The sequence below is a fragment of the Protopterus annectens genome, chromosome 8.part0 (assembly GCF_019279795.1).
Source record: "Protopterus annectens isolate FY-2018-M chromosome 8.part0, PAN1.0, whole genome shotgun sequence".
NCBI classification, from domain to species: domain Eukaryota; kingdom Metazoa; phylum Chordata; order Ceratodontiformes; family Protopteridae; genus Protopterus; species Protopterus annectens.
Window position 1 is genome coordinate 180872713 of NC_056741.1, and position 13178 is coordinate 180885890.

The 13178-nt window shown below is 36.0% G+C and overlaps 1 protein-coding gene across 1 annotated transcript in view; it reads right to left on the bottom strand.

Annotated features, from left to right (window-relative positions):
- LOC122808180 (alpha-2-macroglobulin-like) overlaps positions 1–13178 on the bottom strand; it is a 440046-nt gene that overhangs the window by 160682 nt on the left and 266186 nt on the right. The window contains exon 14 of the mRNA XM_044079148.1: positions 10346–10475. Coding sequence (XP_043935083.1) covers positions 10346–10475 — 130 coding nt within the window. The remainder of the gene's footprint in view (positions 1–10345; positions 10476–13178) is intronic.

A 13178-nucleotide genomic window follows, 5' to 3' on the forward strand; every position in this document is an offset into this window, starting at 1 on the left:
TTATCAGGGACCTGGGAACCCAGGTTGACAGTAGCCTTTCATTCGACACTCATATTGCTAAAGTAGTTAGGAAGACCTTCTACATTGCCCACCTTATCATGAAGGGATTCACATCTAGATCAAGGGAAGTCATAGTCTCCCTGTACTCATCACTCATCAGACCAATGATCGAGTACAATCAACATTCGGAATGTATCTGACCAGACACTTGCAGCAGCTGGAGAGGCCACAAAAGTTCCTCACCAAAAGGATAAAGGGTCTCAAAAATCTGTCTTATGCTGCCCGACTGAAAGAACTCCAGTTATATTCAGTTGCTTACCGCTTGCTCAGAGGTGACCTATGCCTGACATACAAGGCCATGTCAAACCCAGATTTGATGAACATGCTTCATCTCAAAAAATCTAGATCCCTCAGAGCCACAAGGGCGGGAGACTTAAACCTCGACACAGTTGATAATAGGACGTGCTGGAGGGATAGATTCATCACCCAAAGACTCCCTATGCTGTGGAACAAAATCCCGGTTTATGTGAGGCAGAGCACCTCGCTGGCCTTGTTCAAGAGGAATCTTGACCAATGGATGGGAAATCGCAGATACACCCCAGGGGTTACCTCAGTGTCACTGCTCGACAGAGGCACAGCAAAATAATGGGCATAGTTTCTCCAAACTAAAGGGGTGGCGTAAGGCACAAAACTATGGCTAGGCTTATAAATGCCCTCGGCCAGATAGCCTAGTATGAACCTATGAACCTATGAGCAATAAAATAGAATGTAAAGCTAACTGAGCAATTAAACAGAATGCAATGGGAACTGAGCAATAAAACATTATGTAAAGGGAACTGAGCAATAAAACAGAATGTAAAGGGAACTGAGCAATAAAACTGACTGTAACGGTAACTGAGAAATAAAACAGAATGTAAAGGGAACTGAGCAATAAAACAGAAAGTAATGGGAACTGAGCAATAAAACAGAATGTAAAGGGAACTGAGAAGTAAAACAGAATGTAAAGCAAACTGAGCAATTAAACAGAATGTAAAGGGAACTGAGCAATAAAACAGAATGTAAAGGGAATTGAGCAATAAAACAGAATGTAACGGGAACTGAGCAATAAAACAGAATGTAAAGGAAACTGCGCAATAAAACAGAATGTAATGGGAACTGAACAATAAAACAGAATGTAAAGGGACTTGAGCAATAAAACAGAATGTAATGGGAACTGAGCAATAAAACAGAATGTAAAGGGAACTGAGCAATAAAACAGAATGTAACGGGAACTGAGCAGCAAAAGAGAATGTAAAGGAACTGAGCAATAAAACAGAATGTAACGGAAAACAGAATGTAAAGAGCAATAAAACAGAATGTAAAGGAACTGAGCAATAACACAGAATGTAAAGGGAACTGAGCAATACAATAGAATGTAACAGGAACTGAGCAATAAAACAGAATGTAAAGGGAACTGAGCAATAAAACAGAATGTAATGGGAACTGAGCAATAAAACAGAATGTAAAGGGAACTGAGCAATAAAACAGAATGTAATGGGAACTGAGCAATAAAACAGAATGTAAAGGGAACTGAGCAATAAAACAGAATGTAAAGGAATTGAGCAATAAAACAGAATGTGGAACTGAGCAATAAAACAGAATGTAAAATAAAACAGAATGTAATGGGAACTGAGCAATAAAACAGAATGTAAAGGGACTTGAGCAATAAAACAGAATGTAATGGGAACTGAGCAATAAAACAGAATGTAAAGGGAACTGAGCAATAAAACAGAATGTAACGGGAACTGAACAACAAAAGAGAATGTAAAGGGAACTGAGCAATAAAACAGAATGTAACGGGAATGAGCAATAAAACAGAATGTAAATGGACTTGAGCAATAAAGCGGAATGTAAAGGAGCTGAGCAATAAAACAGAATGTAAAGGGAACTGAGAAATGAAACAAAATGTAACGGAACTGAGCAATAAAACAGAATGTAAAGGAACTGAGCAATAAAACAGAATGTAATGGGAACTGAGCAATTAAACAGAATGTAAAGGTAGCTGAGCAATAAAACAGAATGTAACGGGAACTGAGCAATTAAAACAGAATGTAAATGGACTTGAGCAATAAAGCGGAATGTAAAGGAGCTGAGCAATAAAACAGAATGTAAAGGAACTGAGAAATAAAACAAAATGTAAAGGGAACTGAGCAATAAAACAGAATGTAAAGGAACTGAGCAATAAAACAGAATGTAATCGGAACTGAGCAATTAAACAGAATGTAAAGGGAGCTGAGTAATAAAACAGAATGTAACGGGAACTGAGCAATTAAAACAGAATGTAAATGGACTTGAGCAATAAAGCGGAATGTAAAGGGAGCTGAGCAATAAAACAGAATGTAAAGGGAACTGAGAAATGAAACAAATGTAACGGGAACTGAGCAATAAAACAGAATGTAAAGGAACTGAGCAATAAAACAGAATGTAATGGGAACTGAGCACTAAAACAGAATGTAAAGCGAACTGAGCAATTAAACAGAATGTAATGGGAACTGAGCAATAAAACAGAATGTAAAGGGAACTGTGCAATAAAACAGAATGTAATGGGAACTGAGCAATAAAACAGAATGTAAAGGGACTTGAGCAATAAAACAGAATGTAATGGGAACTGAGCAATAAAACAGAATGTAAAGGGAACTGTGCAATAAAACAGAATGTAACGGAACTGAGCAATAAAACAGAATGTAAAGGGACTTGAGCAATAAAACAGAATGTAATGGGAACTGAGCAATTAAAACAGAATGTAAATGGACTTGAGCAATAAAACGGAATGTAAAGGGAGCTGAGCAATAAAACAGAATGTAAAGGGAACTGAGCAATAAAACAGAATGTAAAGGGAACTGAGCAATAAAACAGAATGTAAAGGGAATGAGCAATAAAACAGAATGTAAAGCGAACTGAGCAATTAAACAGAATGTAAATTGAAGTGAGCAATAAAACAGAATGTAAAGGGAACTGAGCAATAAAACAGAATGTAAAGGGACTTGAGCAATAAAACAGAATGTAAAGGGAACTGAGCAATAAAACAGAATGTAAAGGGAACTGAGCAATAAAACAGAATGTAAAGGGAACTGAGCAATAAAACAGAATGTAAAGGGAACTGAGCAATAAAACAGAATGTAAAGGGCCTTGGGCAATAAAACAGCATGTAAAGGGAACTGAGCAATAAAACAGAATGTAAAGCTAACTGAGCAATTAAACAGACTGCAAAGGGAACTGAGCAATAAAACAAAATGTAAAGGGAACTGAGCAATAAAACAGAATGTAACGGGAACTGAGCAATAAAACAGAATGAAAAGCTAACTGAGCAATTAAACAGACTGTAATGGGAACTGAGCAATAAAACAGAATGTAAAGGGAACTGAGCAATAAAACAGAATGTAAAGGGAACTGAGCAATAAAACAGAATGTAACGGGAACTGAGCAATAGAACAGAATGCAAAGCTAACTGAGCAATTAACAGAATGTAAAGGGAACTGAGCAATAAAACAGAATGAAAAGCTAACTGAGCAATTAAACAGACTGTAAAGGGAACTGAGCAATAAAACAGAATGTAAAGGGAACTGAGCAATAAAACAGAATGTAAAGGGAACTGAGCAATAAAACAGAATGTAACGGAACTGAGCAATAGAACAGAATGCAAAGCTAACTGAGCAATTAACAGAATGTAAAGGGAACTGAGCAATAAAATAGAATGTAAAGCTAACTGAGCAATTAAACAGAATGTAACGGGAACTGAGCAATAAAACAGAATGTAAAGGGACTTGAGCAATAAAACAGAATGTAAAAGGATTGAGCAATAAAACAGAATGTAAAGGGAGCTGAGCATTAAAACATTAGGTAAAGGGAATTGAGCAATAAAACAAAACGTAAAGCGAACTGAGCAATAAAACAAAATGTAAAGGGCACTCAGCAATAAAACAGAATGTAAATGGAAATGAGCAATACAACAGAATGTAAAGGGAACTGAGCAATAAAACAGAATGTAACGGTAACTGAGCAATAAAACAGAATGTAATGGGAAATGAGCAATAAAACAGAATGTAAAGGGAACTGAGCAATAAAACAGAATGTAAAGGGAACTGAGCAATAAAACAGAATGTAAAGAGAACTGAGCAATAAAACAGAATGTAAAGAGAACTGAGCAATAAAACAGAATGTAGAGGGAACTGAGCAGTAAAACAGAATGTAAAGGGAACTGCACAATAAAACAGAATGTAAAGGGAAGTGAGCAATAAAACAGAATGTAAAGGGAACTGAGCAATAAAACAGAATGTAAAGGGACTTGAGCAATAAAACAGAATGTAAAGGGATTGAGCAATAAAACAGAATGTAAAGTGAACTGAGCAATAAAACAGTATGTAAAGGGAAGTGAGCAATAAAAAAGAATGTAAAGCGAACTGAGCAATAAAACAGAATGTAAAGGGAACTGAGCAATAAAACAGAATGTAACGGGAACTGAGCAATAAAACAGAATGTAACGGGAACTGAGCAATAAAACAGAATGTAAAGGGAACTGAGCAATAAAACAGAATGTAATGGGAACTGAGCAATAAAACAGAATGTAAAGGGAGCTGAGCAATAAAACAGAATGTAAAGGGAACTGAGCAGTAAAACAGAATGTAAAGCGAACTGAGCAATAAAACAGAATGTAAAGGGAACTGAGCAATAAAACAGAATGTAAAGGGAACTGAGCAATAAAACAGAATGTAATGGGAACTGAGAAATAACACAGAATGTTAAGTGAACTGAGCAATAAAACAGAATGTAAATGGAACTGAGCAATAAAACAGAATGTAAAGTGAACTGAGCAATTAAACAGAATGTAAAGGGAACTGAGCATTAAAACAGAATAACGGTAACTGAGCAATAAAACAGAATGTAAATGGAACTGAGCAATAAAACAGAATGTAAAGGAACTGAGCAATTAAACAGAATGTAAAGGGAATGAGCAATAAAACAGAATGTAAAGTGAACTGAGCAGTTAAACAGAATGTAAAGGGAACTGAGCAATAAAACAGAATGTAAAGGGAACTGAGCAATAAAACAGAATGTAAAGGGAAGTGAGCAATAAAACAGAATGTAAAGGGAACTGAGCAATAAAACAGAATGTAATGGGAACTGAGAAATAAAACAGAATGTTAAGTGAACTGAGCAATAAAACAGAATGTAAATGGAACTGAGCAATAAAACAGAATGTAAAGTGAACTGAGCAATTAAACAGAATGTAAAGGGAACTGAGCATTAAAACAGAATGTAACGGTAACTGAGCAATAAAACAGAATGTAAATGGAACTGAGCAATAAAACAGAATGTAAAGCGAACTGAGCAATTAAACAGAATGTAAAGGGAATGAGCAATAAAACAGAATGTAAAGTGAACTGTGCAGTTAAACAGAATGTAAAGGGAACTGAGAAATAAAACAGAATGTAAAGGAACTGAGCATTAAAACAGAATGTATAGGAACTGAGCAATAAAACAGAATGTAAAGGGAACTGAGCAATAAAACAGAATGTAAAGGGACTTGAGCAATAAAACAGAATGTAAAGGGAACTGAGCAATAAAACAGAATGTAAAGGGAACTGAACAATAAAACAGAATGTAAAGGAAACTGAGCAATAAAACAGAATGGAAAGGAAACTGAGCAATAAAACAGAATGTAATGGGAACTGAGAAATAAAACAGAATGTTAAGCGAACTGAGCATTAAAACAGAATGTAAATGGAACTGAGCAATAAAATAGAATGTACAGTGAACTGAGCAATTAAACAGAATGTAAAGGGAACTGAGCATTAAAACAGAATGTAACGGTAACTGAGCAATAAAACAGAATGTAAATGGATCTGAGCAATAAAACAGAATGTAAAGCGAAATGAGCAATTAAACAGAATGTAAAGGGAGTGAGCAATAAAACAGAATGTAAAGTGAACTGAGCAGTTAAACAGAATGTAAAGGGAACTGAGAAATAAAACAGAATGTAAAGGGAACTGAGCAATAAAACAGAATGTAAAGGGCCTTGAGCAATAAAACAGAATGTAAAGGTAACTGAGCAATTAAACAGAATGTAAAGCTAACTGAGCAATTAAACAGACTGTAAAGGGAACTGAGCAATAAAACAGAATGCAAAGGGATCTGAGCAATAAAACAGAATGTAAAGGGAACTGAACAATAAAACAGAGTGTAATGGAAACTGCGCAATAAAACAGAATGTAAAGGGAACTGAGCAATACAACATAATGTAAAGGGACTTGAGCAATAAAACAGAATGTAAAGGGATTGAGCAATAAAACAGAATGTAAAGGGAGCTGAACAATAAAACAGAATGTAAAGTGAACTGAGCAATAAAACAGAATGTAAAGGGACTTGAGCAATAAAACAGAATGTAAAGGGACTTGAGCAATAAAACGGAATGTAAAGGGAACTGAGCAACAAAACAGAATGTAAAGGGAACTGAGCAATAAAACAGAACGTAAAGGGAACTGAGCAATAAAACATAATGTAATGGGAACTGTGCAATAAAACAGAATGTAAAGTGAACTGAGCAATAAAACAGAATGTAAAGGGAACTGAGCAATAAAACAGAATGTAAAGGGAACTGAGCAATAAAACAGAATGTAAAGGGAACTGAGCAATAAAACAAAATGTAAAGAGAACTGAACAATAAAACAGAATGTAAAGGAACTGAGCAATAAAACAGAATGTAAAGGGAACTGAGGAATAAAACAGAATGTAAGCAAACTGAGCAATAAAACAGAATGTAAAGGAAAGTGAGCAATTAAACAGAATGTAAAGGAACTGAGCAATAAAACAGAATGTAAAGGGAACTGAGCAATAAAACAGAATGTAAGCAAACTGAGCAATAAAACAGAATGCAAAGGATCTGAGCAATAAAACAGAATGTAAAGGAACTGAACAATAAAACAGAATGTAATGAGAACTGAGCAATAAAACAGAATGTAACGGGAACTGAGCAATAAAACAGAATGTAAAGGGAACTGAGCAATAAAACAGAATGTAAAGAGAACTGAGCAATAAAACAGAATGTAAAGGGAACTGAGCAATAAAACAGAATGTAAAGCAAACTGAGCAATAAAACAGAATGTAAAGGGAAGTGAGCAATTAAACAGAATGTAAAGGGAACTGAGCAATAAAACAGAGTGTAATGGAAACTGAGCAATAAAACAGAATGTAAAGGAACTGAGCAATAAAACAGAATGTAAAGGGAACTGAGCAATAAAACAGAATGTAAAGGGAACTGAGCAATAAAACAGAATGTAAAGGGAACTGAGCAATAAAACAGAATGTAAAGGGAACTGAGCCATAAAGCAGAATGCAAAGCAAACTGAGCAATAAAACAGAATGTAAAGGGAAGTGAGCAATTAAACAGAATGTAAAGGGAACTGAGCAATAAAACAGAGTGTAATGGAAACTGCGCAATAAAACAGAATGTAAAGGGAACTGAGCAATAAAACAGAATGTAAAGGACTTGAGCAATAAAACAGAATGTAAAGGGAACTGAGCAATAAAACAGAATGTAAAGGGAACTGAACAATAAAACAGAATGTAAAGGGAACTGAGCAATAAAACAGAATGTAAAGGGAACTGAGCAATAAAACAGAATGTAAAGCGAACTGAGCAATAAAACAGAATGTAAAGGGAACTGAGCAATAAAACAGAAGGTAAAGGGAACTGAGCAATGAAACAGAATGTAAAGGGAACTGAGCAATTAAACAGAGTGTAATGGGAAGTGAGCAATAAAACAGAATGTAAAGAGAACTGAGCAATACAACTGATTGTAACGGGAACTGAGCAATAAAACAGAATGTAAAGGGACTTGAGCTATAAAAAAGAATGTAAATGGACTTGAGCAATAATGTAATGAATATCATGTTGAAAGATGAAGTGGAGAGAGACAGAGAGAGAGAGAGAGAGAGAGAGAGAGAGAGAGGAAAATAGAGGGAAGGAGTGCAAACCATGTAGAATGAGCCATATTGTGGCTGTTCATTAAATCTGTAATGTTAATTGCAATTTGCTGGCAGCAGTGCAGTTGTCAAGGAAACCACCTAGCGTCCCCAGCTCGTGTCATCTCTCCCTTTCTTTAAGCCTGAATTGCAGATATTTTTTGTATTCCAGTGATTGGCTGAAACAAGAAAATGCAATCCACGCTTAGGTTCCTCTTCCAGGTAGGAAGCTGCCCAGCAGGCTTAATCCCTCTCATTAATTAGTAGTTCTATGGCTGAGCTTCATGCTGGGCACAATCCGATATGACCTTCTATAATCTCTCCCCTGTCATCCACCCTATCTTTTCAAAATGAGTCTATAGGCTGGAGTATTAGAGATTTAGGGCAGTAAGATGGCAGGCTCAGTTTGGGACTGAGGATGCACTGGGTACGCCCCCAGGCAGTGATTAAATTGGCTGGCACAGAAAGGAGGTTCACCAATTTGTTACATTTGGTTCATTTGTTTTTAATTGATTAATTTATTTGGGTGTGATTTTAAAGGTCATATTGGAATTTATAGTGATAATGTAAAATGCTTTGATTAATATAGTCATTGTTATTTTGTTGTTGACAATTCAATAAATTGATTGCAGCAGCATTCCCTTGTCTCCTGTCTGGTTATTTCTTTGTCTTTGGAGTTATACTTGACAGTATCAGTGCTAATTACATATATTTAAATGTCTAAGGCATATGTCTTATCTTCTTTGTTAAGAATTTTTGACAAAACCAAAAATAATGGGTGGGAGGGCAAAGGCACAAACCCAGGGACACTTTTTTTTAAAATATTACTCTTAAGTCACTTAAAATATTAAAAGAACAACAACCTGTGCATCAACATGCATTCTTTGAACAATAAAAAAGCATGAAACTCCAGTAACTGGTATTACAGACTGAATTGGAGTACTCAGTGATTAATAGGTTTCTATGCAAAGAGGTGATTATTAGGCTAACTACCCCAAGGTAGTCATGATTCTCAAATGTATCTGGCAAGTCTTGATACCACAGAGTTATTTTAAGAGGTATATATAGGATTGGGCATGGGTCGTCAAGAATTTATAGGCAGCCACTGTGCAATGGAAACGTATTGCCAGACCTGGGGTAAAGTTCTGATTCCCCATCAACTGGTCCAGGTGATGCTTGAAATGGGATAGGGTAGAACTCTGCTTCACATGGATAGGAAACGTGTTTCACAGGAATAATTTCTGAGACACATACCTGTCCCTCCAGCTTGTCCTATTTATGTTGTAGTTGAGGTTTAGGTCCCTAGATCATGTAGTTCTGGTGATATTTGTTTTGCAGATGTATAACAGGTCCATCAGTGTGTGACCAGAGGATTTTTTTTGCTTTTTTTATGCTAGCCTTAGATCACCTCTTAGCTGTTTGTAGGAGACCAAGAACAGGGATGGGGCTTTGAGGCATTCAGTCATTTTTACCAGAAAATAGAAAATGTTGCACTGGGCAAACATATGAGGCAAAATTCAGAGACAGTTAATAGGTATTGTCTAAGGAATGAAGTTAAAATAGTAATTAGAATGCAGACGTAATAGTGAAGTCTTTGTTGTGGAAGATAACAAAGGTTGGAACTGAACCAGGTTCAAATAACTGTCAATATATCTGTCTTCTTATGGGCCATTTAAACACTATCCTCAGGAGCTTTGTTTCCAAAGCTGCTTGCATTTAGCTGCATAAATTGTATTCCTTAAAACTTTGCCCACATTGTTACTTCTGGGGATGAGAAGACAGCAGTAAGTCTGGGATATAGCCAATGCAAACAGCTGTTTGCAGTCACCAAGAAGACTGACAATAACACATCCCGTATGCTTTACATATACATGCTGGAATATCTGTTAGGGATTGTTTTGGTTTTGTGACTTATGCAAAGAAAAAAAACATGAAATGCTTAATAAGGCCACTTCTATCAACAACTAGTCTTTACTAAAAATTGTCAAGTCATAGTTCTAATTAGTGATAATGTCCTCCTCACCTGATTGTCAAATTCTGCAATTCAAGTCTAAGATTACTGCACTGTAGGCAGGTATTTCGATAGGTAAGTATGTAAATAGAATGCATCCATGACGTAGATATACCTTTGCCAGGAGAGAGATCTATAAACTGAGGCAAAGTAACTTCAAAGTTAATTCCTCTAGTCTTGTACAGACCTGCTACACAGCACATTCTTTAATTTTTGGAGATTGGTCTATTTACATCAATAATTGTATTGCCACAAACAAAAACACTCTTGTCTTACACGTTACATATGTACTGCTCAGCATTTCTCATTTTGAAAAATAAGGCATGGTACATACCCTATAGTTTCTAGTTGCCAGATCCATGCTTCACTGAAGTCCGTACGTGTTTGGGATTTAACCAGATTAGGAGGTGGGACAAACAATGCACTGCTCCCTTCACTTGCAGGTCCATTAAATCTGGAACCACCTGTTTGAAAATGAAGAGAATGGCAGTAAGAACAGATTGTGTCGATTGAAAGGTAACAAAGTAACAGATTGTACTAAACTTCTCTGATTCATTTTACTCAATCTACTGAAACAGTGATCCTGCAACTGAAATCTGTAAAAGAGGCATTTGTACACATATACATATATTCCACCAAATCTGCATGTTTGATTAGATCTGCAAAAGGAAAAAAATGCATGTAGGTAAGTGCTGCTTGATTACCTTATGGCTATATGCCTGTACCCTAAAATCTGTTTTAAACCAACCACATATAATAAGTAATGCTGCAGAATAATTTATTTAGGGATTTTCTATGATTAATCACATCTAGCTTAGATAGGATACAAATAAAATATTTTAGACAAGATGCAAATAAAATATTTTAGACGCATTTAGTCATGCATGTAATGTACAAAAATCACTGTAGACTATATGGCCAGTCTCTGTTCCCGTACGTGCAAACCACACACACACACAATATATATATATATTTATGGATCTACTACTATTCACCGAAAGCACTTTTCACTGAAAACACAATTCACAGAAACACATTTCACCGAAAGTTGTAGATGGCCTTTTCCCCACTGTAGTGTGACCCTGGAGTTAGTATATATAGTAAGGGGGGGGTGTGTGGGTGGCATAGCCTCCCACATATTTTAAATATTGTGAATTATATACATGGATACATGTAATTGCAATATATTACTGTTCTCTGACAATAATATATAATGGTGCCCCCCACACCCCCTTACTATATATACTAACTCCAGGGTCGCACTACAGTGGGGTAAAGGCCATCTATGACTTTCGGTGAAATGTGTTTTAGTGAATTGTGTTTTCGGTGAAAAAAGTTTTCTGTGAACAAAACACTCTAATTTGATTTTTGGTGAAATGTGCTTTCAGTTAATAGTAGCAGATCCATCCATATATATATATATATATATATATATATATATATATATATATATATATATATATATATATATATATATATCACAACTCATTGATTGTTCACATTGTTGACATCTGTAGTCTTGATGTAAAAACATCGAAACACAGAACGTCAACAAATAACGAGTGTACTCCAAGGAGTATGAGTGCAGTATAAACCAACAAGTGTTTTTGCAGGGGGCAGACCCCTACACCTCCTGCTAATTATAAATATGAATTTTGAAATAGCAAAATCACCAGAGAAGGGGAATATTCTCCTCACCTAGGATTGTACATCTCATACACATGACAACCATCTACTTCTGTCGACCAAACTGTGTCTACCAAACAGAAGTGTAGTATCTGTCCAATGACTTTTAAGACAGGCCCTAGGGCAGACATAGCTGAAATATCAGATGGTAGGTATAGAAGCATCTCAAAATGTCTGCATCTCATCAAAGAAGACAAGGAAACATGCAATCAAGATGGGAAGTTCAGATACAAAGAAAGTTCTTAGCTATGACTAAAGGTAAAGAACACAATATGGGTTTGGGATTGAGGAGCTGTTAGGATCTTTATGAGAATAATCTGCTAAGTATAGCCACTGCATTCAAATGGCATTAATTGCCGTAATTGAACCTATAAGTTTGACTAATTGCCACGTCTTAGGTAGTTGTAAGCACCTTGGCTACAGGTTTCTGTTGTTTCCATTGGACCTTTTGTTTTCTTGTTTATTATTTACTGGAGGGCAACAGCTTAGTTCATCTCTTTTTGCTAGGACTACAGAGATCGGTGTTAACTTGCACTAACTAGAAACTGTGAATGTTTCTGAACCTGTTGATTTACAGAAAAAAAAACTCAGGAAAGTAAATATTTGTCTTTGCAAGCAATTTCTTTCTGTTAAATCAGTGTCGGAACTGTCATAAAATCACTGAAAACAAACTCCTGCTCACCCTAAGGGACTTCATGTGTGAGAGATGTAAAGACTTTATTAAAGTAGAGGTGTACTTCTTACAGCCAGTTGCATGCAATGAGCATAATACAGTCTTACCTGCAACTACACCTATACAACATCCAAGACTGTCAACACAAAATAGTCATATGTTGATGCCATTAACACTCTCTACCCAAGACTCCTTGAATTCACAGGTCGAGATATTAACCAAAGCCCTGAGACCTACCTCCTGCATACATCCTCTCATGAGCAGTTCAAAACCAACATGTAACACTCTGATACTTCAAAATACACAACGACAAAAACAGGTCACTCATCTGGCAAGCAGAAGCTCTTAAAGTAGCAAGGCCACTACAATACATCTGGTGATGTCCTGGTCATAGGTTACTCTATCAAAAGACCAAGAAATGTACCACACATCAAGCTGAGCAAGGACAAAGTTATGGTTAGCTGCTTCTCAGGTGCCAGGATCAACACTATTGTTAAGTTCCTGAAATCCCTTCACTCTAGGTACATATATGACCTAGTCATTGTGCATATGAGAGTAAATAACTTCAGATACACCAACTTGGATCATATGACAAGGAACATGCTGGAGCTCTTTAAATATGCATTGGAATTGGTGTGAAACTAACCATGAACAGTATCCTACCTTAATGAAGAATTATGTCACAGTAGAATGAAAAAGTAATTAACTTTAACCATTGACATCAGCTATTGGTGTCATGGAGTGGGCGGGGTTGTAAATATATATATATATATATATATATATATATATATATATATATATATATATA